This window comes from Pecten maximus, chromosome 13 (genome assembly GCF_902652985.1).
Source record: "Pecten maximus chromosome 13, xPecMax1.1, whole genome shotgun sequence".
NCBI classification, from domain to species: Eukaryota; Metazoa; Mollusca; class Bivalvia; order Pectinida; family Pectinidae; genus Pecten; species Pecten maximus.
The window spans coordinates 36,986,867-37,014,742 of NC_047027.1; the positions used below are offsets into that span (position 1 = coordinate 36,986,867).

Here is a 27,876-nt window from a genome sequence, read left to right on the forward strand (position 1 = left end):
TACACATATCTGATAAATACATGCTTATTCAGGTTGACACACCTATCTGATAAATACATGCTTATTCAGGTTTATACACATATCTGATAAATACATGCTTATTCAGGTTGACACACCTATCTGATAAATACATGCTTATTCAGGTTTACACACCTATCTGATAAATACAATGTATTCAGGTTTACAGAGTATTGTGTGGCCTGCTTGTGTGGACTGCTAATATCGACTGTATTTCAAATACGGTAAACCTCCGGTCAGTTTGAATAGCAGATAGTTCAAATACACATTTTTTTCAATAAGAAAAATAATTTCTAGTGTTAGTTTGAACTCTATAATTGATAATTTTTGGGATAGTACCTATCTGTGTCACAATCCAGTCACGCAAAATTTTTCTTCATGGACAGTTAATATCAACTGTATTTTAAATACTTATCAGTCTCACAATCCAGCCATGCTTATTTTCCATCACAGAGTGTTAACATCGCCTGTATTTTAAATGACCATTTTGTGTCACAATGCAGCCTCGGTAATCCATAATCAGGATGGCTATATATTTATGATTCCTCTAAACTTCAGTTTTGCTCTTTGAAAGACCATGAAAAATACACAAAATCGGGTATACTGAAGCACTGAAAACTGATAATTCTGCAAATATGAAGAAGGCTTATTTATGATAAATATTCTAAGTTCAAAACTTATTACAAATTACCATATGGAAAATCCAGGGGAGTTAACTCTTGAGTAAACTGAAAATTCAAGGGAGTTAACTCTTGAATAAACTGACAAGTAACCAGCTGGCATGAAGTATCCTAAAAACACAACAATGGTTTCATCCTGACTTACCTCCCGAATATATAGATAAAGGTTATCAGGTAAATGTATGCAGATCTTTGTCTACATGTTAATATAGGAAGCACAGGTCTATACAGCTTAAAACTAGTAAATATTTACTTTGTAACAGGAGAGGAGAAAATGTAGCGGCCAGACCGGGGTTCGAACCTGGGACCTCCGAACACTAGCCAATGCTCTACTAATTGAGCTACCTGGTCACTGATGATCGACCCAGTCCAGTCCTGCTACACACCTCCCTCCTTTTTTTCTAGTCTTCGCCCTCGAAGACACACAGACCCTTATACCACCACCGTGGGTATTTTAGTTGGCTGCCAATTTTGTAACAGGAGAGGTGAAAAGGTAGCGGCCAGACCGGGATTCGAACCCGGGACCTACGAACACTAGCCGGATGCTCTACCAACTGAGCTACCTGGTCACCGTTGATCGAGCCAGTCCAGTCCCACTACAACTGCATGTATGTAAGAAGGTAAGTACTAGTTTAAGTTCTAAGTCTACAGATATTGAGATAAGTACAACTTACAGGTAAATTTATCAAGGTACGTAGGTATACAGGTATACATACAATACAATACAAAGTAAATGTATACTCAGTCTGGTAAGTAGGTGTATAGCATATTAAGTATACTTGCTTACAATCTAATTAAAATCTAGATGGTCATTCACACTACTTACATGAACATCTAACAACATCCCATAAGGGGTCACGTTCTGATGACCTTGTATTTCATTTTCATGGCAAATCGTCAATTTGTCGATGTTATCGAAGCAAACTATTTCGTCACAGTATGCATCTGAAGCTAACCATTTCGGCACAGCATGTATAAACATATATTTACATTAACACTGCAGCCCCACTATATAACTTTACTAAGCTCACTTGGAAGTTATGAGTCCATAACGTCCAAATCTTTATCATGACGTCATTATTATAGTGACGTCATAATTGTCACTTCGGCGATAACGAAAGATGGCTGTTGAAAAGGCTGTTCCGTCTTTGACGATAATAAGTTGTTCATTCATTATCAGAGTAAAATTCCTGGATATAGTCTTTCAAATTCGTTGTCAAATGTAAATATAAGCATTGAACTGCTTTCATTTGGAAGTTATGGGCTAGCGCGCTTCATTAAATTTGCCATAGTCCAGTTGGCATTCATCAGCCCATAACTTCCAAATGAAAGCAGTTCAATGCTTAAGTAGTTATATGCTTTCAGGGACGAAGTGACTTGAAACAAATTGACAGATTATGCAAGAAATGCACTCTAGTCATGCTAATTCGGACAAAAAAAATTCACTTCCAAGATCCTGGAAGTAGTCATTTGATTGGCTAATCCAAAAGGTCACCCTGACGTGACCCCATATGGGATGTTGTTAGATGTTCATGTAACGAAGTGAGAATAACCATCTAGATTTTAATTAGATTGACTTGCTTACTAAAATGATGTAATAGAATTTTGATATAAATGTACAAAGAAATGAAAATATCAAAATAATCACATGAAAAACAGGCTCAGTGTAAGTAACTAGGGCTGAGCAATGAAGAATATGATATTCAATAATGACTAGTTAATTAAAATATTTATAAATCAAACAAACATTGATACTTAAAATCAATATAAAATCTTACTTTAACATTCAAATATTTTATAAATACTACAAATAAAACAAGCAGAAATGACAGCAGAATAAATAATTACAAAAATAAAAATTCAAAATCAATTTGACTACACTGGGTTTCAAAGTAACCAAAGTCAGAGTTACCTCCCTTCATTTCACTCAGACAATATGACCTTGACTTTGAACCATTAATGGCTGCCAATATTGAGACAATATCAACATAACACAGAATCTATATGATCACAATTTGAGGGTACATCTATTGATCCTGTATATTGTTTCTTCATTTCATAGATAAAATCTTAGAATTTCCTCACATGAATTATTAATTGGCATTAAAAAATTAGGGCTTATTATAATAAGTAAAACCTTAATTTTTATCTTTAAATTTTCTTTGCTATTTTTCAAGCTAAAATGAAAATTTTCAGACAATTTTCATAAATTGAAATCATAGCAAATGGAAGCAATAAAACATCTTTTTATCACATAATTCTCCACATAATATTTATATAAACATTTTCTCATGCCGCTTGAAATAAAGAACGTCAATATGTTTTTGATGACATTTGGCTTCAGGGAATTATCCTAGTTAAAAGTCACAATTAAACAGCGACAAGCAAATCACACTCTACAACAGCCGAGTAAAACATATATTGTGACACTGTTGAAATTTGTTATTTATGTGATGTAACGAAAATAACCTGTGCTCAATGTGACAAAATAAACACTGGATTTTCTCCATTACCATCAACTGAAGACTGGTTAATCAGAGAATAATTCAATACCTGGTGTTTTAAAGTAATGCTCCGTAAAATAATTTACATGTTAAACATTTTTCAAAAAATGTCACCTAATGCTGGAAAGATAAACATGTCAATCAAATACAAAATTGAAAATGCTTCAAAAGGACATTATACACACACAATTTTATAAACATTATAATTTACAGGTAAATGTAATTTTTTTGATGGTTGAAAAAATCACAGGAATTTTGATCATAATACTTATGAATAAGAATAAAACTATCACATGTACTTCTTTGCTTTTGCAAAAATCATACAAAACACCATTTTTGTTTCATAACCTAAAAATAACACTTCATAGTGGACAAATATTCATTAATGAATTATTTAAAATCATGTTTGATTATATACATGAATTAAAACATCAATATTTAAGTAGTATTAAGTTAAGACTTTGAACTTTCCAGCCACATTTACACAGATCTGGTTCAAAATACAATAAAATGTGATTAATATAAAGAATTAATTGCACAGAGGAGAGAATTGGGCGGTGTGGTCGGCCGTGGGGGCTTATAGGGGAAATGAAATAATGTATCTATTAAAATTAATTATTTAATACAAACAAAGGAGACAATTCCTTTAAGTTTGGAATGCGTTCAGTGAGGAGGCGAAGTATTTACAGATTCTGTATCGTTTTGTTCCTCTTTGAGTGAAGAGTGAAAAACTTTTCGGATCTTGTCGACAAGAACATCAGATCCAAGCTTTGCCTCCGCACTGACGAGACTGAAGTTCAGAAATCCGTGAGGAAGATCTTCTATCATGTGCAGATCTACAGTCCGGCCTAAACTCCTCAGCTTCCTCGCAAACATCACAGAGTCATCCAGTAGTGGGTCTAGGTGACAACCCTGAAACAACAAACAGCACTGTCCGTCACTAAATAACCCTGTCTGTCACAAAATAACCCTGTCTCACAAATAACCCTGTCTCACTAATCACCCTACCTCACAAATAACCCTGCCTCACAAATAACCCTGTCTCACAAATAACCGTCTCACAAATAACCCTGTCTCACAAATAACCCTGTCTCACAAAATAACCGTCTCACAAAATAACCGTCTCACAAATAACCCTGTCTCACTAATCACCCTGTCTCACTAATAACCCTGTCTCACAAATAACCCTGCCTCACAAATAACTGTCTCACAAATAACCCTGTCTCACAAAATAACCCTGTCTCACAAAATAACCATCTCACAAATAACCCTGTCTCACAAATAACCCTGTCTCACAAAATAACCATCTCACAAATAACCCTGTCTCACAAATAAGCCTGTCTCACAAATAACCGTCTCACCAATAACCCTGTCTCACAAATCACCCTGTCTCACAAAATAACCGTCTCACAAATAACCCTGTCTCACAAGTAACCATGTCTCACTAATAACCCTGTCTCACTAATAACCCTGTCACAAAATAACCCTCTCTCACAAAATAACCCTGTCACAAAATAACCCTTTCTCACAAAATAACCCTGCCTCACAGATAGCACTGCCTCTCAAATAACCCTTTCTCACTAATAACCCTCTCTCACAAAATAACCCTGTCACAAAATAACCCTTTCTCACAAAATAACCCTGCCTCACAGATAGCACTGCCTCTCAAATAACCCTTTCTCACTAATAACCCTGTCACAAAATAACCCTCTCTCACAAAATAACCCTGTCACAAAATAACCCTTTCTCACAAAATAACCCTGCCTCACAGATAGCACTGCCTCTCAAATAACCCTTTCTCACTAATAACCCTGTCTCACAAAATAACCCTGTCTCACAAAATAACCCTGACTCACTAATAACCCTGTCTCACTAATCACCCTGTCTCACTAATAACCCTGTCTCACAAATAACCCTGTCTCACAAAATAACTGCCTCACTAATAACCCTGTCTCACTAGTACTAGTAACCCTGTCACACTAGTAACCCTATCTCACAAAAAAACCTTGCCTCACAAAATAACCGTCTCACTAATCATCCTATCTCTCTAATCAACCTGTCTCACTAATAACCCTGTCTCACAAAATAACCCTGTCTCACAAAATAACCCTGTCTCACAAAATAACCCTGTCTCACTAATAAGGTTCCGTGTCTCACAAATAACCCTGCCTCACAAATAACCATGTCTCACATATTGGTTTGTGTCTGGCTTAAAATTGGGAGAAAAACACTTGAATACTCATGTCTTGAAAATAAGCCACAAAATCCTTACTGTACAGAATCACTGATTTTCAAGAAACACTAGAAATAATGGCAAAAGAAACGACCCATTACGAGTCACACCACATGGTAATCTATTCCAAACTTCTGTATAAATACGTTGTGGTACCTCATTGGTAAAAAAATCCAGTATAAACAAAATATTAACTTACCACCAGATAGAGTGGAGGAAGAGACGCCAGCATCTCATCTGGGGCCACCATGGGTGACATGTACGGGTTTTTCACTATAGGAAGACTTCGGAATATACGCACAGGACTCTCTATGTGGTGTCGCGCCTCATATACGGGACTGAATCCTTTCTTGTATCCAAGACGATCAGAAATGCCAATAGCTGGCATACTGGGACTAATAGGAAAAGTTTTTTTAGGTTTTGTGGGAGAACTTGGCAGACTCAGATGTAGAGATTGACGAGGAGGGGGTAGACTCCGACGACTGTTGGCAAGCTCTAACTGAGAGATCTGTTTACCTGACTCATCAGCCTCCTCAGCTAAGGGGAGATCACCCAGAGTAGAGGCTGCTAAAGAGCTTCCCCCACTTGTGTCCAGACACACGCTGTTGAATTCATCCGGAGAAGCCACCTCACTCACACCTGCATCAGATTGTCCCAGAGTACCTGTTTCTACGGCCACAGAATCAGATTGAACCTGGTTGCCCCCGACCACAAGGACAGCAGAGTCGTTATCATCCACATTGAGAATCTGATTAGTTTTAGACACAGGGAAACCCAGATCAGAGTCGAGAGATTCAAGGGAAGTAACTCTGTTAAGAATGTCTACTGAAGAGCTATCGTCCTGAATGTACGAGTCACTGGAAGGGCTGTCCTCTTCACAGTCCACTGTTTCTATGACAACAAACTCCTCCTCAATATCCCGACTGCTACGTCGCTGGTCCAGGAAATCATTAGGAATACCAGCGTAGGCTGAAAATGTGAACAAAATTATGGTACAAAACACAGGGGCTTGGCACGATTTTATAAATGATAGTCCATATATATATGTATTATAGTGAGGCTTGGCACAATTTTATAAATGGTAGTCCATATATATATGTATTATAGTGAGGCTTGGCACGATTTTATAAATGATAGTCTTAGTATGATAGTCCATATATATATATGTATTATAGTGAGGCTTGGCACGATTTTATAAATGGTAGTCCATATATATATGTATAATTGTTTCTATAATACATATATTTATGGACTATCATTTATAAAATCGTGCCAAGCCCCTGTGGTACAAGAGTTTGTGAACAAACAGATTCAGATCTGGTATGAAAAGAAAATGCAGAAAGTTATAAATGATAAAAGTAGGCGTGTTCACATAGAATTAAAGCCCCCTTCCCCACTTTTTCAGTTTACGGTGTACGTGACAATATTGATTCAATCTATTTCTTCTAAACTTATATTTGAATCTGATCAGAGAATCTTCAAAACAAGCTCAGTGTTAGGGATTGACTCATATAACAATTAAACGCTTGGTAGATTGTATTTATTGGCAAGATTAATGCAATCTAGGTGACAGATAAATAGATTGATGCCCGTTAGCGCGTCATGAATATTTATCTGTCACCCAGATTGCATTGATATTAACAATAAATATAATCTAACAAGCGTTTAATTGTTATATTTACATTAAGACACGTTAAACTTCACTTTCTCTTTGCTAAATTTGGGGTTTAAGTTCAGCTATACCCCTGTTTGTTCAATTGAAAGAACGGCACATGTGAAATCGATTTCATTGTAGTGCTTTTCTTGCATTCAAATTCATGTGTAATACAAAGCCTCGGAGTGACTATGATCAACAAAGCACCAAAATGATTATATTTACGCGATTGTTCTAAAGTCGAAATCCGTGCTAGGTTTGATTCACCCGCAACGCATTGCCAAACATTTTTTTGACACTGACGGAAGTGACGTCATGTGATCTGGGCTGCATTTATACGGTGATCAATACCATCTGGTTTAACACAGGAGTAATGGGAGACCGTCACACACAATGTAAATATAAACCAATGAATGCAGAGACAAAGACTATTATTTACCCTCCCCTCCACAGCCAATTTTACAAACTTGGGTAAAGGCTTTCAATTAGTTTGATATGAATTATAGGCATACAATTATATTTATGAGACATTAATTGAATGAAAATTAATAGTGATAGATGTTTAACATTCCATTCATACGTAACTTACCAATACGCATGATCAGCAACAAAAATACTACTGTTAACGTGATTATTTTTAAGGGGGGTTAATTTCACGGTTTTAATATGTAAACTATATGCGTGGGGGTAATTTTCACGATCGATCCACTTTCGCTTGTAGTTCAAGATTACACAAATTGATATCAAAATAATATGCGTGGGGGAAATTATCGCGAACAAAAGGAGTCCCCGTAATTAGCGTAAATTTCCCCCTCACGTAAATTTTAACGTTTACAGTATAAACTAAGAAATTTTGCTAAATATTTATTGTTATTTTATACTTTTGACACAAACAATAAAAGGAACTAACCGGCCATGCAGCGGACGAGAATGCCAACAGGAAGAAGGGGGTCCATCAGTGAAAGCATGCGAGAAGGTGACGGTGTGTAATGGACCAATACAGGTGTGTAGGCGGCCACAATCCCATCCGGGACTCGGATCCCAAACGAGGCTGCTCTCATCGCCGTGGAGATCATTAGATTGCCTCCAGCACTGTCACCTGCGAGGCAGATTACCTCCCCTGTCGAGCCTGTTAAACGAAAAAATAATTCACTTAGCAGAGATTTCGGTGTACTTATACCCATTTTCTGAGAAACAATCTACATGCAGTCTTTAATGTTGATATTTAAAGCGATCATCAATAAATCGGTACAAGTGTATTACAATAGAATCATATTAAAATCAGATGATGTAAACTTTTACATCAAAAAGGATTAATACTGCATTCATAGTTAATACAAGAGGCCCAGAGGGCCTGTATCGCTCACCTGGTTTCATGAGATATGAAACAAGAATGATGCTTGAGTATATTTGTTGCTGGTATTGCTACATTGTATGTCAATATATATCATAAGCATATGGGTACATGTACATTGGTTTTATTTTAATACTAAAAATGCCACAAAGTGCATTAATCCATGAAATGAAATTGACTTTTGGCGCGACCCATAGGGATGCTACCACACAAATGTGAGTGATATCCATTGCTTATTTTCAGAGGAAAACTTGTTTAGACCAATTGACCCCGTTTTACCCTGCCCTCTGCCCCCTGGGGGGTCAGCTCCTTCCTTTATACAATTTTGAATCCCTACTCCAATCCAATAGGATGATACCAGTCAAACCATCGCTAAGTTTCCGAGAATAAGTTGTTTAAATCAATTTAGCCAAATTGACCCCTTTTGGCCCCACCCCTCAGCCCCCTGGCGCCCCGGGTCAGCCCCACCATTTGTACAATTTTGAATCCCCACCCCATAACCATGCTACCAGGCAAATATGAGCGATATACATTACTTAGTTTCATAGCAGAAGTCGTTTATATCAATTCTGCAAAACTGACCCCGTTTGACCCCGCCCCTCAGGCCCCTGGGGGGTCAGCCCCATCATTTGTACAATTTTGAATCCCCACCCCATAGTGATGCTACCAGGCAAATATGAGCGACAGCCATTGCTCGATTTCAGAGAAGTCGTTTATATCAATATAGCCGGATTGACCACATTCGGCCCTGCCCCTCATGCCCCTGGGGGGTCAGCCCCATCATTTGTACAATTTTGAATCCCCACCCAATAGTGATGCTACCAGGCAAATATGAGCAATATCCATTGCTCGGATTCAGAGAAGAAGTCGTTTATATCAATGTAGCCCAATTGAACACATTTGGCCCCGCCCCTCAGGCCCCTGGGGGGTCAGCCCCATCATTTGTACAATTTTGAATCCCCACCCCATAGTGATGCTACCAGACAAATATGAGCGATATCCATTGCTCGGTGTCAGAGAAGAAGTCGTTTATATTAACAGAGCCAAATTGACCCTTTTTGGCCCCGCCCCTCAGACCCCTGGGGGGGTCAGCCCCACCATTTGTACAATTTTGAGTCCCCACCCCATAGGGATGCTTCTGACCAAATTTGGTCAAATTCTGATCAGTAGTTATGAAGAAGAAGTCAATTGTTGACGGACGGACGACGGACGCCACAGTATGGCATAAGCTCACCTTGGTCCTTCGGACCAGGTGAGCTAATAAAATGAAATGATGTTGACTTTAACATCAAAATGTATTGATATGGCATTCATAGTTAATATCAAATCAAACAGCCTTGCAGGCAAAATTTATGCATGTCAATGTTATTTGCCTTCAAAATTCTGTCATTCATATTGAGTGTACAAGCCATATCTATAAACTGATTATTTCACTTTACGGTGATCTTTGATGTAACATGTAAGTGAATCCTGATCCAACTTAATTTATCACAAATCAGTAATTTAACTACTTTTTGTACGGATTAAAACTAATCACTTCACAAGCTTTCTCTCTCTGTTGCTATCATAGTTACTGAAATATGATTCATAACGGGTCACATATAAGCAATGGCATTTACAGTCTGATAAATGCCACTTGTGTACAAATTCCACTTCAGTCTAGTAAGTATTTAGGGAATGTAGCTACATTGTACAGTATATATAGGTTGTCACACTTCAAACCTTCATAAAAAATATTCTATATTGTAACAAAAACAGAAATGAAGACCAAAAATTAAATTCAAATTTGATAAAAATATCTTGGGAAAGTTGTTTCTTGATATGAATAAGGAAATATTTTAAAGCAAAAATGATTATTAAAATTTCATCAGCTTTAGTTCAAAGCCAGGAATTTTTTTTTATTTTGCAAAGATCTCAAAATTTACCAAGACTGCGGCAATTTTTGACAGCCCATGCATAAGCATAGAAACACTCCTCCAGTGCACGAGGGAATGGATGTTCTGGCGAGAGGGAGTAGTCTATTGACAGGATCGGCGCATTCAAGTCCTTTGCCCATTGTCTCAGATAAACCTGAAAATAGTACAACAAACTGAACGTGTAAATAAAAATAACTAGAACTGTCGCCAGGATGGCAGACTAATACCCCCGCAATCTGCACGAGCCATGGTGAATTGGAACTCTTAATTAGAGGCTAACTAAGATAACCCAGTAATATAGTGACCAGTTGCCATAGCAACCATAATTTTGAGAAAAAGAAAGTGGCATGCACAGCTACACATGGTCCTCTATATTTGTGTGAAGTTTCATTGAAATTGGCCCTTCGGTTTAGGAGGAGTTGTCCGGACAAACTTAAAGTTATGGTTCTTATCGGATAACCTGTTTATAGTGACCAGTTGCTATATAGCAACCATAATTTTGAGAAAAAGAAAGTGGCATGCACATCTACACATGATCATTAATATATGTGTGAAGTTTCATTGGAATCAGCCCATCGGTTTAGGAGGAGTTGGCCGGACAAAATGTGTCTACAGACACATTTTGTCCCCCCCCCCCTAACTTCGTTGCGGGGGTATAAAAAGTTATTGGTTATCTGAGCTCCATAATCAAATCATCATTATATCAATGAAAACGAAGTGCCATAATTATACAATATCATTTTCTAGTTGAATCAAGCGAGTTTGTAACAATTCATACAATTTTTTATTTTTGAAATAAGGGTTTACGCCGAAAGTTGAAAATTTTACCTCGTGTGATTTAGATGATTGGGCTACAAATCCTCCGCCATGACAGTGGACTAGAAGACAAGGTGACAGGGGCAGTGGTACTGTCTTTTTCGGTAGTGGCTTGCTAGATTTCCTGGGCTGAAAAAGGCAGAGGTCAATTAATTGTCTAGATGTTTTATGTAAAAATAAAACCAAACACATTGTGAACCTGTAGGTAATGATGACTTAGAAAGGCCAGTATCAGGAAATGAAAACATAGATAATCTGACAAGAGGTCCAATGGGCCTGTATCGCTCTGACAGGTATTTTATAGACAAGAGGCCCAATAAGCCTATATCACTCACCTTTTTTTAAAGACAGGAGGCGGGATTGGCCTCGTATCGCTCTGACAGGTATTTTATAAAGACAAGAGGCCCAATTGGCCTGTACTGCTCACCTGATTCTACAGGTATTTTATAAGGACAATTGAAAAACAACAGGCACTTGGGGCCTACATTGATCACAGAACCATGTATTGAACTTCCTTTTATGTTACATTTAGCCTTCTTGTTCCAAAGAAGATTCATAGAAAATTAAGACGAAAAGCACTCAACATTAATTGCAATAAACATTTAGCCTTCTCGTTCAAAGGAAGATTCATAGAAAATTAAGATGAAAAGCACTCAACATTAATTGCAATAGACTTCCTTTATTTGTCATGCGCCTCTACCTCTGGGAGGAATAGACTTGGTGTAAAATCATATTCAGCTTTTGTTGCCCAAGGGTTCTGTAGCCCAAAATTGATCAAAAGCCTTTCTTCTTCTTAATGGTTTGCTAACTCTCTCAGAATTGATGATTACATTAGTATGGATCTGTTGGAGAAATTCCACTTCCCTCGTTTGGGCCCTACTGTTCCTATCACTCAACCTCAAAGTCAAAGTAATACAGAGCCTGTATTTCAACAGCATTGTGTCTCCTTCATCAAATACCACAAAATTGAAAATTATTTTTAAAAAGAATGCTTCAGACCAGATACCAAATTTGGTCAAAATCCACAAAGTCATTCACAACTAGTAATGATTATATATGTAATCAAAGTACTGAAAGTACTGAAGTGGGCGTTAGTCAGATATAAAAAGGCGATATTTGAAATAAAGCAATAATACCAATTAATTACATGACGGATTTAAACAGCCCTGATGAATGTAATGGTTTAAATTGTCCCAATGTACATAATAGTTTAACCATATTCAAGTTCGACAGAAAGACAATACATTTTGACATAAACTCATCGGTCCTTCTGTCCAAGTTAGCTAATGATTAGTTCCATGGATAAAGTTTTATTTTACAACTTTGGCAATAAATGATGTATCTGCTTCGAGTAAAGCGGGGTATTCAAATTTTGAGAGTTCGAGTTAACGAAGTTCCACTGTATCTGATGTCCTTTCTATCATTGAATGAGTCTTAGTTTAGGATGAAATAGACTATGTTAATGTAAACTTTATTTATAAGCTGCATAAACTTATATTAATCACGTTCGTTGGCTCCCGGGGAACCATGGGAAAACCCACATGGCCGGGCAGGTGACCCCAATACCTTTTCAAGTCCAATCAGCGAATTGAACCACGGCCGCCTAGGTGACAGGCAAGTGTGTTACCACTGTGCCACCCGACCACCCTTAAATAGACTATAACTTCTTAATTTGATCTTAAACTCATTTTGCAAACAGGGTGCATTCTAATGTCAATAATTTAATATCTTTTAGCGATAAAAACATTAATTGTAAACCAACTATTAAGGTCAGAGGCTAAATCTTTAGTGACAGCTTTTTTCTTATATCTTTTTTAAAACGACATAACATATGGCGTTATCTACCCTAACCAAAGGTTCATCACCATTGGTAAAATCAGATCTCTCTATGAACTGATATACTGACCTGGCCAACTCTATACTCGCTGGAGAGAAGGCGGACGTTCACTGGACCATGACCGGTATGGGCACATGGAGGTGTAATTGTCACAGTTTCTTTACTCTCGACTGCCTCTATTTCAAACGACTCTGGCTGTAGTGCCATCACTTCATTTACCTGCACTGACGGACACACAAATGTTGGCAGCTGCTGTAAACACAAAAGAAATTTCTGTTTTTGTCTTGCCTTGAAAGGTTTTCATTGTAAAGTGAAACCTGACTTTACCGACCATTGACAAGTCAGTGGGCAGTAAAGTCAGTGATCGATAAAGTCAGTGATAGGTAAAGTCAGTGGTCGGTAAAGTGGTCGGTAAAGTCAGTGGTAGGTAAAGTCAGTGGTCGGAGTCAGTGATCGATAAAGTCAGTGGTCGGTAAAGTCAGTGGTCGGAGTCAGTGATCGATAAAGTCAGTGATAGGTAAAGTCAGTGGTCGGTAAAGTCAGTGGTCGGTAAAGTCAGTGGTCGGAGTCAGTGATCGATAAAGTCAGTGGTTGGTTAAACTCAGTGGTCGGTAAAGTCAGTGGTCGTTAAAGTCAGTGGTCGGTAAAGCCAGTGGTCGGTAAAGCCAGTGGTCGGTAAAGCCAGTGGTCGGTAAAGTCAGTGGTCGGTAAAGTCAGTGGTCGTTAAAGTCAGTTGTCGGTAAAGTCAGTGGTCAGTAAAGTCAGTGGTTGGAAATGCCAGTGGTCGGTAAAGCCAGTGGTCAGTAAAGTCAGTGGTCAGTAAAGTCAGTGGTGGGTAAAGTCAGTGGTCGGTAAAGTCAGTGGTTGGTAAAGCCAGTGGTCGGTAAAGTCAGTGGTTGGTAAAGTCAGTGGTCGGTAAAGCCAGTGGTCGGTAAAGTCAGTGGTCGGTAAAGTCAGTGGTCGGTAAAGTCAGTTGTCGGTAAAGTCAGTGGTCGGTAAAGTCAGTGGTCGGTAAAGTTAGTGGTCGGTAAAGTCAGTGGTCGGTAAAGTCAGTGGTAGGTAAATTCAGTGGTCGGTAAAGTCAGTGGTCGGTAAAGTCAGTGGTCGGTAAAGTCAGTGGTTGGTAAAGCCAGTGGTCGGTAAAGCCAGTGGTCGGTAAAGTCAGTGGTTGTTAAAGTCAGTTGTCGGTAAAGTCAGTGGTCAGTAAAGTCAGTGGTAGGTAAATTCAGTGGTCTGTAAATTCAGTGGTCGGAGTCAGTGGTCGGTAAAGTCAGTGGTCAGTAAAGTCAGTGGGCGGTAAAGTCAGTGGTCGGTAAAGTCAGTGGTCGGTAAAGTCAGTTGTTGGTAAAGTCAGTAGTTGGTAAAGTCAGTGGTCGGTAAAGTCAGTTGTTGGTAAAGTCAGTAGTTGGTAAAGTCAGTGGTCGGTAAAGTCAGTGGTTGGTAAAGTCAGTGGTCAATAAAGTCAGTTGTTGGTAAAGTCAGTGGTCGGTAAAGTCAGTGGTCGATAAAGTCAGTGGTCGGTAAAGTCAGTGGTCAATAAAGTCAGTTGTTGGTAAAGTCAGTGGTCGGTAAAGTCAGTGGTCGGTAAAGTCAGTGGTCGATAAAGTCAGTTGTTGGTAAAGTCAGTGGTCGGTAAAGTCAGTGGTCGGTAAAGTCAGTGGTCGATAAAGTCAGTTGTCAGTAAAGTCAGTGGTCGATAAAATCAGTGGTCGTTAAAGTCAGTGGTTGGTAAAGTCGGGTTTCTCTGTACAAATTTTACTTTGACGTAAAAGTCTGTAAATTTTTTAAATATGTTTCAGGCTATAAATGAAAATATTTCAAAACAATCAAAATACCTCTTTAGCTTTATAATTATATAAACAATGTACACATTATCTTTAGACATCTATCTCCATAAAAACCCCTCCATGGAAGTCTTTACAACAATCTAACTTTGCTCAATTATAACTTTTTCTTACCTGCATGATCCCAGATTCGGTGATGGACCAGAATGCCTTGCAAAACCTGACATCAGCCATTCTTGTTACTGCACATATCTGTTTAAACAATTCTCATAATATACAAACAATGTCACCAATGCAGTTTCCTTCACAATATCTCAAGAATGGTACCGGTAATCTAAAATGAAGATAACGAGTAAGAATCTAGAAACATCAAGATGGGAGTACATGTATTCTAAAAGGTAATCCAGAGAAAGATGAATGCTTCAATTTCTTAATGGTTGTATGATATTGTTGCAATCATGGTTGTATGATTATGCTGAAATGGTTGTCATGGTTGTATGATATTACTGTAAAGGTTGTATGATATTACTGTAATGGTTGTATAATATTACTGTAATGGTTGTAAGATATTGCTGCAAAGGTTGTACCTGTCTTGCACGGAGTTCAGGATTTAGGAGGTACTTTCCACTACTAAGCACTGTGCCTGCAAACTGCATGAAGTGTGACTTATTATCCAGGTAATTTTCACTGAAGGAAGCCATCGTAACTCCAACTGTGCTCAGCGGCTTCTGCATAGAGCTGCAAAACTGGAATGTAATCAATAATAGATAATTAAATAATTACTTAATAATAGCTAATATTAAGGTGCAGGGATAACTCTGGCTCTTTAAACCTATGGGAGATTTTATGAGATTAGCAAAATTCCGATGAGATTTGTCTGTATAAAGAGGTACAATTTTGAATTTTTAATGAGATTTTTTTTAAAAACATGGGTAAAAATCCCCAAATCTCTGCCCAAAGTGATCCCTGAAGGTGAATCAATTAAATTTGATCATAATTTAATCCCAAAAGAAGAAATTATACAAATGAAAAACCTTGAATACTAATATACAACTGAGGTTTTATATCTGGGGGAGGATCCTTTTTCTATAGAGAGACGACCAAATCATTAAAAAAATAAATAAATCAGAACTAGTTATGCATCAGATACTGCACTAGCTACAAATTTGAAATGCAACAATAGCAAGCCATGAATCTCCCAAACACTGGAGTAGTAGTGCTGGTTGAAATATTTAAGTGTAAGTATATATTGACCATGGCCAGCAAATTGTCTGTTGATGATCACCAGCAAACTTTTGATGCAAAGTCTTAAAATGTAAGTAGAGAGCTGCAAGTACATTGCAGGCCGAAATTATAGAGATATAATGCCCGAAATATACCTAGTTATTTTTTGCAGTATAAATGATAAAAAAAAATTAAGATGTCATTTTGCTACCAGTATTTTTAATCAAAGGTTTGATCTATCTGGTCCCCATATATATATAGCTCCATATATATATATATTGTCAGGGCTTCCAGATAAATAGTAGGCCCTTTGAGAGCTTGTTTTTGACATCCAAAACCCATATTTGACTCTTGAGAATGAAGGGTCAGGTCTATTTGACAATGTTTTGATCATTCAGATTTCCATGAAAAAGTTATTTGACTTGTAAAATTGTTAATTTATATATGTTTGCCAAAATATTGTAATTCTGCTAATTGTCAGTAACCACACTTGCATCCCCCAGGGATCGACCCTTTGACCAAGTCTGTACTTATATTTTACTAATGACAATAATAAGAAATATTCCTATCAGTCTAATGATACCATTCCGTTGTTCATAGATGATCATAGTTATACCATTGTGAATCTAGTCATAAACTCCACCAAGCAAATAATCTTGGAAAAAAGAATGGCTTCTATCAGAGCAAATGCAATATTGTATACAATATGATGTTCTCTCTAGTTATAAAAACAAACTCTCCATATTTCATGATTATTTCCTACATGGACATATATCTTAGAATACATCTAGATCAAAAGCAATACCCAAATTTATCTATTCAATCTTACCTAAAATGAGATTCCACTATACTGACAATTGATATGCATATGTTCAAAAGCAAATTCCACTGTGTGTTTTTAAGACATAACCTGATGACAGACTCGACAACTGTCAAAACTCACACTTACAAAGCTCTAAATTGGGCCTGTGGTGTTTGAATTTGAGATCCTTGCAACTGGGAGATCGGCACAGGACAACATGTTCTATACATGCTGAATTATCACAGTCAAACCACTGTGCACATATCTGATGTGTCACTGATGCTGGATCAACTGAGATGCATATATGTCTCACTGTACATGTGCTTTTCAATATTGTCGATATTATAGACTTCTAGTCTGCTTCCCGACTCGGCCCCCAGTTAGGCATTCTAGGCATTATTAATTAACTTCTCTCCTTGTAAATCCCATGTCAGAAAACAACTGTTCTTCCCCCAGCACCATAAATCCGAACAAACTTCCACTAAACCTAATTACTTCCTGTTCAACTACAGATTATTTTGAAGTCATCCTTTTTGTACACATTTCTATCGCTTGTAAATGTATCCCTCCTATAAAATTATCAAGTTAGCCATTATTCTTTAAAAGAAGCAGAAAAGTCAGAGAAAACTGGGGCTATAATTTTGGACAAGTTGTAGAAGGGAACATACATATATATTTTGAAATTATACCTGAAAACCCATGGTTCTGCCATAAAAACATTCTTGACTAAGTTTCTCTACTTGTTGTGTTAGTTCCTCTGCTATTGCGTCATCGATCATCTCCTCGTCGGCAAAAAGACTTCCATCCTTACAAAAGTCCATCAGTTTGTAAGCGTGTTCCAGACAAGCCCGGAGTTGCCCGAGTGTCTCCACATAGGCCTCCAACTCTGAACTGTAATGGGATGACCGAAAAAACATGGACTCTCTGTTGACATGGATGTGTCGTACCAGCTGTAGAATATGGAGGCAACATTTGTGGATGATTTTGATAATGCTCCGAAATCCATTGGCCTGAACGTCTGGCGAGAGGTCGTATTCGTCCAAACGCGGGGCGATTAACTCCACAGTCGGTTGGATACCACGGTCAATGTGTTCGTGTAATAAACAAAATGCCGCATGAAATCTGGCTTGCGTGTTACCTTTACCATTTTGAAAATACGCTATGTTACTGACGGCGAACGATCGGAGGTCTTTGAATAATGCGGTGAACATATTGAGTAAAAAACACGAGTTATGTTAGAGTTCAAAGTCGACGTTTGTTTTCATGTCAGCCATTGCAGATACCCGCAGTAAATATGTCACCTGTCAAACTTTCAAAAATCAAATAAATTACTTTGAACTAAGATTTTTATTACTATGATCACAAAATATGAAACGATATCTTTTCATATAATAAAATAATTTTTGAACGTCGCAGTTTTAGAAAGTTACATTTATTAGCATTATTGACCAATCATATTGGAGAATTTGATTTACCTCGGTGAAAACGCAAAAAGGAAAACAAGAACCAGCCAGCGAGAAGCTGATGATCATGGACATTTGAAGAAAGGATTGTATGTATAAATGTCATGTCTTCGTTACAATTTTGTGTTTGACGTCACAATTTTAGTATGAAAGACTATCTAGCGTGTTTCTTACAAATAGACAAGGTTCCCTTTTTGGTAATTTCCATCTCTGAAGTATGGCTGAAAACGATTTTTTTTACAGAAAAAAATGTCAGCATAACAGACGGATATAAAATAAATACGTTAATTATTTGTTTTAACTTAACCCCTAGGCCCGAAACTATTACTAAAACGAATCTAAGATTATGTCAGGATTACGTCGTATCAATTGAGAATTGATATTATAGATGCATGATTCATACGGATAAAAAAAAATGCTATTCATTGTGATGTGTAAGTATATATGTACAGCGAATTTGCATTTCATGTTGTCTATATCAAGTATCTATTTCTGGTATGTGTGCAGGAGCCATATGGTGCCAAATCATTTATAACCAAATAAATGAATCTGATTAAACATTTTTTTTTTACGAAAAAACAAAACTAAACAGCATGACCGGGACAAATTTGCGCTATTGGAAGCTTAAGATGGCCTTAATTACTCCAACAATGTTAGAGGTTTTACACGGCAAGATACTTTTGACAGGCGCCGTGTATTTCCCGATGTGAACGATGAAATTTTCAAAGTTCGTATATTGAGAAAATATAGCGTGTCAACTTACATTTAAATGATCAACGGGGTCCAATATGTATTTCTTTCCATAATCCAATGAGCATGATTAAATGAGAATAATTTCGTAAAAGACACAAATTATGAAGTTTTCTTCTTCCGAAGCAGAGCAGAGCTCAAGCAGACAATACTGCTGGTATAGTGATAGTAGAAATATCGGGGATATATACAAAAATGGATAACAACCTATGTCCTACAAGCGGAATACAATAAAGTCTGTATCATTTCGTTCCGTTTGAAATAACTACAACTGTTTTGTACCAACCTTTAAGCAGCCATTTTTAAAAACGACTAGAAAAGTGCTACAACGACATGGGCATGTATTTTATGTGCTCTACACCGTATTATACTATATATTTGTGTGTGTTACATACATATGGGACATATATTGCATACATGATACGTATTGCATACATGATACGTAGACATCATTGTAATGACCTGTCAACCACTAAAGTGTTTTTTTTTCAAGCATATTTCGTTGCGCCCGGATTTCGGGCGGAAACTGCATCAAAGAATTAGTGCTTCGGAAATAAGAGGTCGCAGTGGGCAAAATAATATCCGATACAAAAAGAGCCGGCCAGCGGCCTCTTATGTTATAGTATAGGAGTAAAGATGGCCTATGCTATATAAGCCTGAGCAAGTGTAATATGTTGTCTGGGGGGGGGGGGGGGGGGGGAACCATGTCCATAGTTACCTCATTGGGCTAGAAAATGTCACAGGCTCCTGGAATGTAATATATATATATATATATATATATATATTGTGGAGTATCATAATATTCTGCAATACAATTTTGAATGAACATTATTGTTCAATATTGAATTGATATCACATCATCAGGGCCAAAATTAGCTCTTCAACATATTATACAGGACACACATTTTTTTAAGATTATTTATTTGATAAAGTTCCTGATCATACACAAAGAAATGGGTCGAATGAAAGCAGAAAAATGTTACAAACAATAATGAAACCTAAACAATATGCATTTTGGTTGATGTACCATTTTCGATAACTTCAGTTTTGATTTTTAATCATTCTTCGATCCCGTGGGTAACCAGAAGTGTTTACAAAGCAATGACAGTTGGATGAACTATACTATAGCTGTTTGTTCTAGGTATTACTGGTGAGGCTTCAGTGCAAAGATGGCTGAAGTGGGAAATGACGATAGTGACATCACCAAAGAGAAAGGGCAGAGCAGCAGCTCCCCTGCCAAGGGAGACCACTCTCACAGTGAATCTGGAATTGAATGCGACCTGGTTTCTCCTGTGAAGCTGGGGGCCATTGTTATAGATGGAGCTAGTGCAGATTCTTCCCATTGTGTTGACAGAGAGCAGGAGGTAAGTGGGGCTGTAGAGGAGGAAGACAACCACCTTAGTCTGGGTTTCATGAAAAAGGACGACAGTGGCATTGATATCAGTAGATCTCCCACCAGTGGAAAAGACAGCTCAATCCTCTCGGACAATAATGAGTCCCTTAGTGACAGTGGTGCAGGATCTAGGACTAATTCAGTCAGTGAGGCCTCTTTATCTAAAGACTGTATGCAGAAACCTTCAAAGGGTGGAGGCAAGACATTTGTAACCGAAACTGAAAACATGGACACCGATGAAAACAATCAAGCATGTGCACAAAAAGTCTCCTCCTCATCAGTGTCTTGTTCGGAAAATGATGAAAAGGACAGCGATGACAGTGTAGATGATTCTGGCCAGTCAAGTAGAGTAAGAAAGTTGCGCGAATCGATACGACGGAGACTCCGTGACAAACGCCGAAGACACTTTCTCTTGGATAGTGATGACACCGACAGTGACAATGACGATTTATCTCCTTCAAATCAAGAGAACGCAAAAACCAATGATGATTCTGATGAGGACAATTCAGATGATGATGACGATGATGATGATGATGAACACTCCAGTGTGAAAAAGGCAAAATCATCTAAAGATAAAAAAGCAGATTCTGACTCGGAGGAAGATATTATGGTGGATATGAGTAAAAAGCCAAAGCAAATTTGGCGAGCATTGTATGACTGTCGTGATAGGGAGTATGGCTTCAATAGTCGTGTGCCCCCTGCCAGCTTCAGGGAGAAAGTGCAAGGTAGTCTACAGATGGTACAGAGGTTTGATCTACAGTATAAAATGGAATACCATGAAGGTTGCGTGAATGCTCTCCACTTCAACAGAATTGGTAAGGAACATTAATTTGCAATTATATGGGGCCTTAATTTTTATCTCATGAATGATCTTTAATAATATTTAATCTCAGGGCATCCAGTAGGATTAAAATCTCAAGAGTCAGTGACCCTCAGCTCTAAAATCCTGAGAGTCAAATCAAAATCCTGAGAGTCAAAATATGAAATTCTCAAACTTGACGGTTAATCGTTTCCAAATGTTAACTGATAAAAGTGTCTTTTTTTAAAAATTATAATTAATTGAATAATATTCAAAAGAATTTAGTTCATCTTAATTAATTATCCAATATTTGTTTTTATTAAATAAATAAAAGTATTTTAAAAATTTGAACTTTTCTTTTAATTATATATTTTTGTTTGAATAAAGTACAATTAAAAATTATATATTTTTGTTTGAATAAAGTACAATTAAAACAATTAAGTTTTTTATTTGATTTAAATAACTGAAATAAATTTCTTGTAAACCTTTTAACAAAAAAACTTGTATCACAGTTTCCTTGCTGAAATTATGTTTAAATTTGTTACATTGGTTAAGCATAATTTGTAAAACTATCATTATATTTCTTTTTTTTTAATCTGCTCAGCCTCTAGAGGTTATTTTTGTATGCTAATCATGTTTTCATATTTGCCGCCAAAATGGAACATGAATCAGTGATCACCATTGCCTGTTTTAACGTGGCGGCCCGCCACCCTTAGCTGGGTACCCGCCACGCTTACACAACCAAATTCACTCGATCCGCCACGCATGTAATTGTTACCTAACACCCCTATTTTGTATCGATTTCAAGCAGAAAACTGACCCGTTTCTATAGCGTCCGATACTCATTACCTATGGCCCCTGTTTTTACAGGTGAACTAGGCCTAATTGACGAATTGCGATCTCGGTAAGGTGCCTCACCGTTATGTTTTGATACGGTTGACTGATCTCTTGATCACACCTATATCGATGGTGATAATTAATTAATAGTAGGTGTACTGTTCTGACCATGGGAACAGATGTGAATGTATGGTTTCAGTCGATCGGGACATCAGAGAAAATGTTACCATCGTCTACATTGGAAAAACCGACGGTCCGATAAGATTTTTTTTTTCACAAGAATTAATATTCAGCTGGGATAATCAAACTGATAATATCAATACCTAAGCCGATGTTTGAGAAGCATGGATACATTTTTGAAAACTTTATGGCAATGTCACCATGAAGAGAGGAGTATCAGCTCCTTTTTTGGAACACCATGTGAACGACATGCGATCGCGACAACCGATCTAGAAAACCTGCAGCCAACAGACTGAAATCTGATATATCGCGCAAGCCACGGCTACAGAAATGCGCATGGATTAATTGTGTATGAAGATGACCAAGGTAAGCTTACAATTAGCCTATATTTGATTTGCTAGATAATGATAATAATCTAATGAATATTTCGTGCATTGGTTTTCTTGTCACGTGCTATTTTTAGAAAGTACTATTAGAGTGATCTCCCTTCCAAAAACGATCTCGAAACGTCCAATAATATAAATAATCTCAGAATCTCTCCTAATGTATCTCTCTATTTATTATTTGATAAGTGTTATCTAGGTTTTTGATTTTCTTTAATTATTATTAAATAAAGATAAGTTAATTAGCACCTCAAGTATATACAATGTAATTAAAAAATAACATGTACATTTGTAATGAATATATACTAGATCTAATTTGATTATATTTGTTAAAATATAATTAATTTGTTTTTTCAGAGACATATATACTGTATATATGTCTCTGGTTTTTTGGGGGGTTTTTTTTCCAAAGATTTATTGATGGTTTTAATTGTTTTGCTTATTACAAATTTGTAGGAATAAGAAGTTCATAATTATAATATGGTAATGACCACAATAAGATTCATTAAGCTTTTCAAAAATATTTATTTATTTATTTATTTATTTATCTATTTATTTATTTATTTATTTATTTATTACCACCAGCAGGAACAGGCTCTCTCAGAGGATCTTGAACTCTCTGATGATGGTGTTTACCCAGAAAGTTCCCTACAAGAAAGCTGCTTCATTTTAGAAGGGACTGTGCAACAGCAGAATGTTCATGTCATTTGGAGAGACAAATTGTGTTTGGCTTCAATTGTTCATATACACTGGTAACTGTAAAAGTCTGAATTTTGGCGAAAAATCTGAGTTTTAAAATACATATCTGAATTTCAGCCGAAAAGTCTTAGTTTTTCAGATATACATTTTATATTCTGATAAGTTGGGGGAAACTCAGATAAGTATTATAAAATTCCGATTTGCATGCTGGAATTCAGATATGTTGGGTAAAATTCAGATGTTTTCTTATTTGTGCCCTCGGGCACCCCTTCTTGCCGGCGAGAGCAGCACGGGGTTTCACACCTCCCGCGGAGCCGGGTGTTCATGGTCCACCGGCACCAGCTTACCTTTACCTGTGCTGTATAAATCATCCACGTGCGACTCGATCGGTCACCAATATAGACTATCCTACACCGGTAGCTGTAAACTTCAACATTACGGCCGGTAAAGTGTTTTAATTTGTGATTATCTTCGTCTGTTTTTAGTGTAATGACCAGTGTCGTTGTTCCGTGTGTTGCGTGTGTTTGATACTTTTCTACCTCCGATAACAAAAGATCTGACTGCACGGTGATGCAATCGGAACGACGACGTTTTGTACAAGGGCATATCACAATCGACAACCAATATCTCTTATTTCCAATTGGTATCTAAGCTTAATTAAAATGATATTCTCAATAAATCTGTTCACCTGTTGTTATCTGTTGAAACAGTCGGTTCGTAACGTAAGTAGCCGCCCATATGTACAGTACTGTGCAGTGCGTAATTAATAAAAATCGTGTGTTGATACCGATATTCACACTGTTATAGACCAAACATTATTTATGTGCACTTGACGAAAAATCAGACGCAAATCAACATTACTAGCCTAGATCTACTGTGTATAAATTGTTCGTACACTTTCGATGGCTTGTGGTCGCATGATAGTCATACGTCTGGCCGTACGCAGCGCCAGCAGGCGGTCTATTTTAAGACCGATCAAAAGCCGTACGTCTGTCATGGGCTACCAGCTAGCTACCAGTACAAACAGAATCACCTACCGTAAGTGTCGCTGCTGTCCTTTATATTTCTTACAGAACCATCGTTTTGTTAATGATTATTTGGCGAGATTGGAAAATGTTAGTCTTTGTGAACAACTTAATCGTATAATTGTTTTGACGTATAGATAACACAGTTACTATATTCTTGTTTCAGGTATCCCATGGCTGTAATACGGTTGCAGAAAAATTAGACCAACTTTCTAACCAGTTGCAGTTTTCTTCTTTGTGCCTGGCCTGAACCATGCTTGCTATTTATTGACTTTGATATATACTGTATACCTTTATCCGTTAACATTATTTGACATATTTACCCTGTAGCATTTTAATAATTTCCTAAATACGTAGACGTATATATCGCATACATGTGACCTTTATATACGTCTCTGCTTATAAAATAATGGGGCATATCAGAACTCATTTCACGACATGTATGTCGTACAATATGTTTTATACTTTGCCGAATACAACAGAGATACACATTTAAATATATATTTTAGATCGTGGAAAAATATTTCGATAATTTTCTGAATCGCACGTATATATCGTGTAACATTTTGATGATGTTCTGAATAGAACTCGAGCATCAAAGTTTCTTAATGTATCGGTACGAATATATATCGGCAACATTTTGATAATTCTTCGTGATTTATAGCGGGGCGTTTTTTGTTTGTTTGTTATGTTTTTGTATTTTTAATATAATCGAGGGTAGAGAGTGGTGAAAATTTGATCATTTTCTTAAGATAATTGGACAGACGTAAATGGTGTGCCATATATCCTGCAACATTTTGATAATTTTCTAAATAGATTGGGACGTATACATTGTGTAACGTTTTTTTTTTTTTTTTTTTTTATAATTTTCTAAATAGAATGGGACGTATAAATTGTTAAACGTTTTTGTTTATATAATTTTCTAAATGTATCTGGATTTATAAGCATCATTTTGCTTTCATTTTACGTGTTTTACTCCCGACCCTCATAAAGTTAAACTCATAAAATCATAGCCGGAATCATTTTATCGATATCAAATCTTCTAATAAAATCCGAAACGTTACGTGTAGATTATCTTTTTATTCATACAATACATGAACGAACATTTCATCTTAACCCTGGGATACTGTCCACCTTTTTATAGTCGATAAAATATGGGTCTCCATTCCCTACGGGATGTCGCCACAGCAAGTACCCATTTCTCCCCGTAGCTCAACAAGGACTCTTCTGTATTTTACCTTCGAGATAGGATATTACGTAATTCAATTCATTTCCAAAAGCAACACAGTATGAAGGATTCCAGGATACATACAGAATATAGTAGTCTTGTCACAGCTCATGGTCTTGAAATTTGTTTAAATATGCATTCCTATGTCATGGGTGTGTAATGAGTTCCTGCCTATACAATTGTCCCTATATTTATATTATTGTAGAACTCGACACTGCGACATTGTCGATGGCACGCCGACTTCTCCACGGTCCAGTGAACAAGATAATTGACCTGTAATCAGTGTCATCTGGACTAGCAGAGGTTGTGTATTGTAACTGACTAGGGCAGTGACCACACCATATTTGAAACAATGATCTAGTACATGAACGTTTTGCTTATGAAAACTCCTCACCTTAACAATAAAGTTCGCAAAATTGGTAAAACGAATTATGGATTGACGACTGATATCCAAACCGGTACAAATTAAGGATGTATCGTGGATTCCCATAGCAAGGACCCATTGTAATACTTTGATCAAACATTCGTTACGATAATCTACAGTAAGTATTTAACCGAGATAAATACTTAAGATAAATGCGAACTGTTAAGTGATTAAACAGTATGTAGTATTATTTTTTTTTTTTTTTTAAGGACAGTGATGGAATAAGAAAGAGTGCGTGTATGAAGACTAGTATTTTGCACGAATTTACCTGGACCCGAGACGTGAATATCAGATAACGCGTCTCTGTCTTGACAAAATTAAAATTATAAACGATGACATATAGACATAAAACATGGTCGATTATTAATTCGCCTATTGTAATTTGTAATTAATTAGAAAACATCTTAGGTGGTGTACAAATGATATAACTAAATAGCCAAATAAAAAGTTTGCTATGAAGCAAACGTTTCTGTTTTTCTCCACAGTCCCCACAAAACTCCGCCAAACCTGAGGCCAGCGGTTAGAAGTGACAATGTCGGGTGGCAAATTCCATACTCCTGACTGACAATAGTATGTTTTGACGTAAATTGAATCGACTGTTAATTATCGACAAACGAAATCTAGGACCCGGGGAGGGGTCATGTATATGCATGTGTGGATTATATATTTTGATCAATGTTACATAAGAAGAAAACGAGATGCTGATATCGAGCTGCTTAACTCACCTGCGTATCATCAATAACAACTGCTGTGTTTAATCAATAAGCATCTTGATTATCTGATTGCTCCAAGCTATGTCCCTTACCTGTACTCGAATCAGATCAAACGGACTTGAGGCGTCCTTTAGAAAGGTACTCTACCTACCTGTCAAAGCGCTATCCACGGGTGGCCACATTAGCCATGTGCAGGTGTCAGGTACATCCAGTTCAAGTTCTTTAGGACTTTGAGCGAATTAGCTCATCAGTTTAGAGCACAGACATATTATTTAACATAATTCACAAAATCATATATATACAGGTTCAACCGTGGAACGGCTGATAAACAACGATGATTGGAGAGTGTATTTTTATATTCGTTACATCAAAGTTTCATGTATTTATGATTATGTAATTACATGTTAAAAAGTATGTGTACACATGAGCACATGCATTGAAGTAATAATTCTAACCTTTTCTTTTCCATGTGCAGGTGTCAGGTACGTCCGGTAGACATTCTTTTCTGACCTGATGTAAATGTAATTTTTGATAGCGTTGGCGCTTTCGTAACTGCAGCAAGTTATTTATATAACCACGAAAATAACATATTTTTGTTAGTTTTACATCATTTGTGAAACGGGATATTTTCACCTATATCAGACGATTCAATGTTGACGTTTTACAGCCGTTTTACCGCTCCCTGCTATGTACACAAACGGGGTACGGACAAAGCCCGCTCTTGACATTAGCCCCCGGGACATTAGCCCCTAGGACGAAAGCCCTTCACACTAATAAAAAGGTGGACATTTGCGACATCGATCATATAATACTTGCAAAAGGGAACACTATAATAATTCAACAAGTTCGGTAAGTTAATTTGTGTTTCTGTTTTATGTTCTATTACGGACACGTATCTAATCAAAAGTCCGTGGAACAACTGACGTAACAACTAACAGTGATAAATAAAGGCATTCAAAAACCTATTGTATATTCAAATCCCATACGACTAATTTATCAGACGACACGTACCCATTCCGACTCGTATCCGTAAATCTATACAGATGTGGTTTACTCTACTCACAAAAAAATACCAACATTTGGTTAAGTCGTTCCTTAATTATTTTCGGATTTGGAAGATGCATTTATTTCAGCTTTAACGAAGTTGTCAAATAGCTGGT

At 37.1% G+C, this 27,876-nt stretch overlaps 2 protein-coding genes across 4 annotated transcripts in view; one reads left to right on the top strand and one right to left on the bottom strand.

Annotated features, from left to right (window-relative positions):
- Nucleotides 1–2,172: 2,172 nt before the first annotated feature.
- On the bottom strand, nucleotides 2,173–18,103 carry LOC117341288 (hormone-sensitive lipase-like). Its single transcript, XM_033903141.1, has 9 exons — nucleotides 17,512–18,103; nucleotides 15,384–15,542; nucleotides 14,971–15,048; nucleotides 13,082–13,264; nucleotides 11,188–11,304; nucleotides 10,369–10,513; nucleotides 8,000–8,218; nucleotides 5,635–6,404; nucleotides 2,173–4,114 (listed from the first exon to the last, which is right to left on the bottom strand). The coding sequence occupies exons 1-9, from the start codon at nucleotides 18,031–18,033 to the stop codon at nucleotides 3,866–3,868; spliced, it is 2,442 nt and encodes an 813-aa protein (XP_033759032.1). The 5' UTR covers nucleotides 18,034–18,103; the 3' UTR covers nucleotides 2,173–3,865.
- A 200-nt stretch (nucleotides 18,104–18,303) lies between these two features.
- The window catches only part of LOC117340198 (DDB1- and CUL4-associated factor 8-like), a 36,759-nt gene continuing 27,186 nt past the window's right edge, over nucleotides 18,304–27,876 (top strand). For 2 of the 3 annotated variants that reach the window (XR_004535395.1, XM_033901954.1), the window contains exons 1-2: nucleotides 18,304–18,374; nucleotides 20,177–21,243. Coding sequence is in view for 2 of the 3 variants with exons in the window: in XM_033901954.1 (XP_033757845.1) it covers nucleotides 20,205–21,243 (1,039 nt within the window). In the remaining variant the exon portion in view is untranslated. Of the gene's footprint in view, nucleotides 18,375–20,163; nucleotides 21,244–27,876 lie in introns of all 3 variants that reach the window. The other variant, XM_033901955.1, reaches the window with a different exon arrangement.

What these genes read in the sequence shown, in the direction of transcription:
- LOC117341288 (XM_033903141.1), bottom strand. Translation starts at nt 18,033, where the DNA reads ATGTTCACCGCATTATTCAAAGACCTCCGATCGTTCGCCGTCAGTAAC. An exon ending in CCGAATCTGGGATCATGCAG is followed by an intron (nt 13,265 to 14,970) that starts GTAAGAAAAAGT and finishes TTGTGTTTACAG; the next exon opens with CAGCTGCCAACATTTGTGTG. An exon ending in TTCCTCCACTCTATCTGGTG is followed by an intron (nt 4,115 to 5,634) that starts GTAAGTTAATAT and finishes TTGTTGTTTCAG; the next exon opens with GGTTGTCACCTAGACCCACT.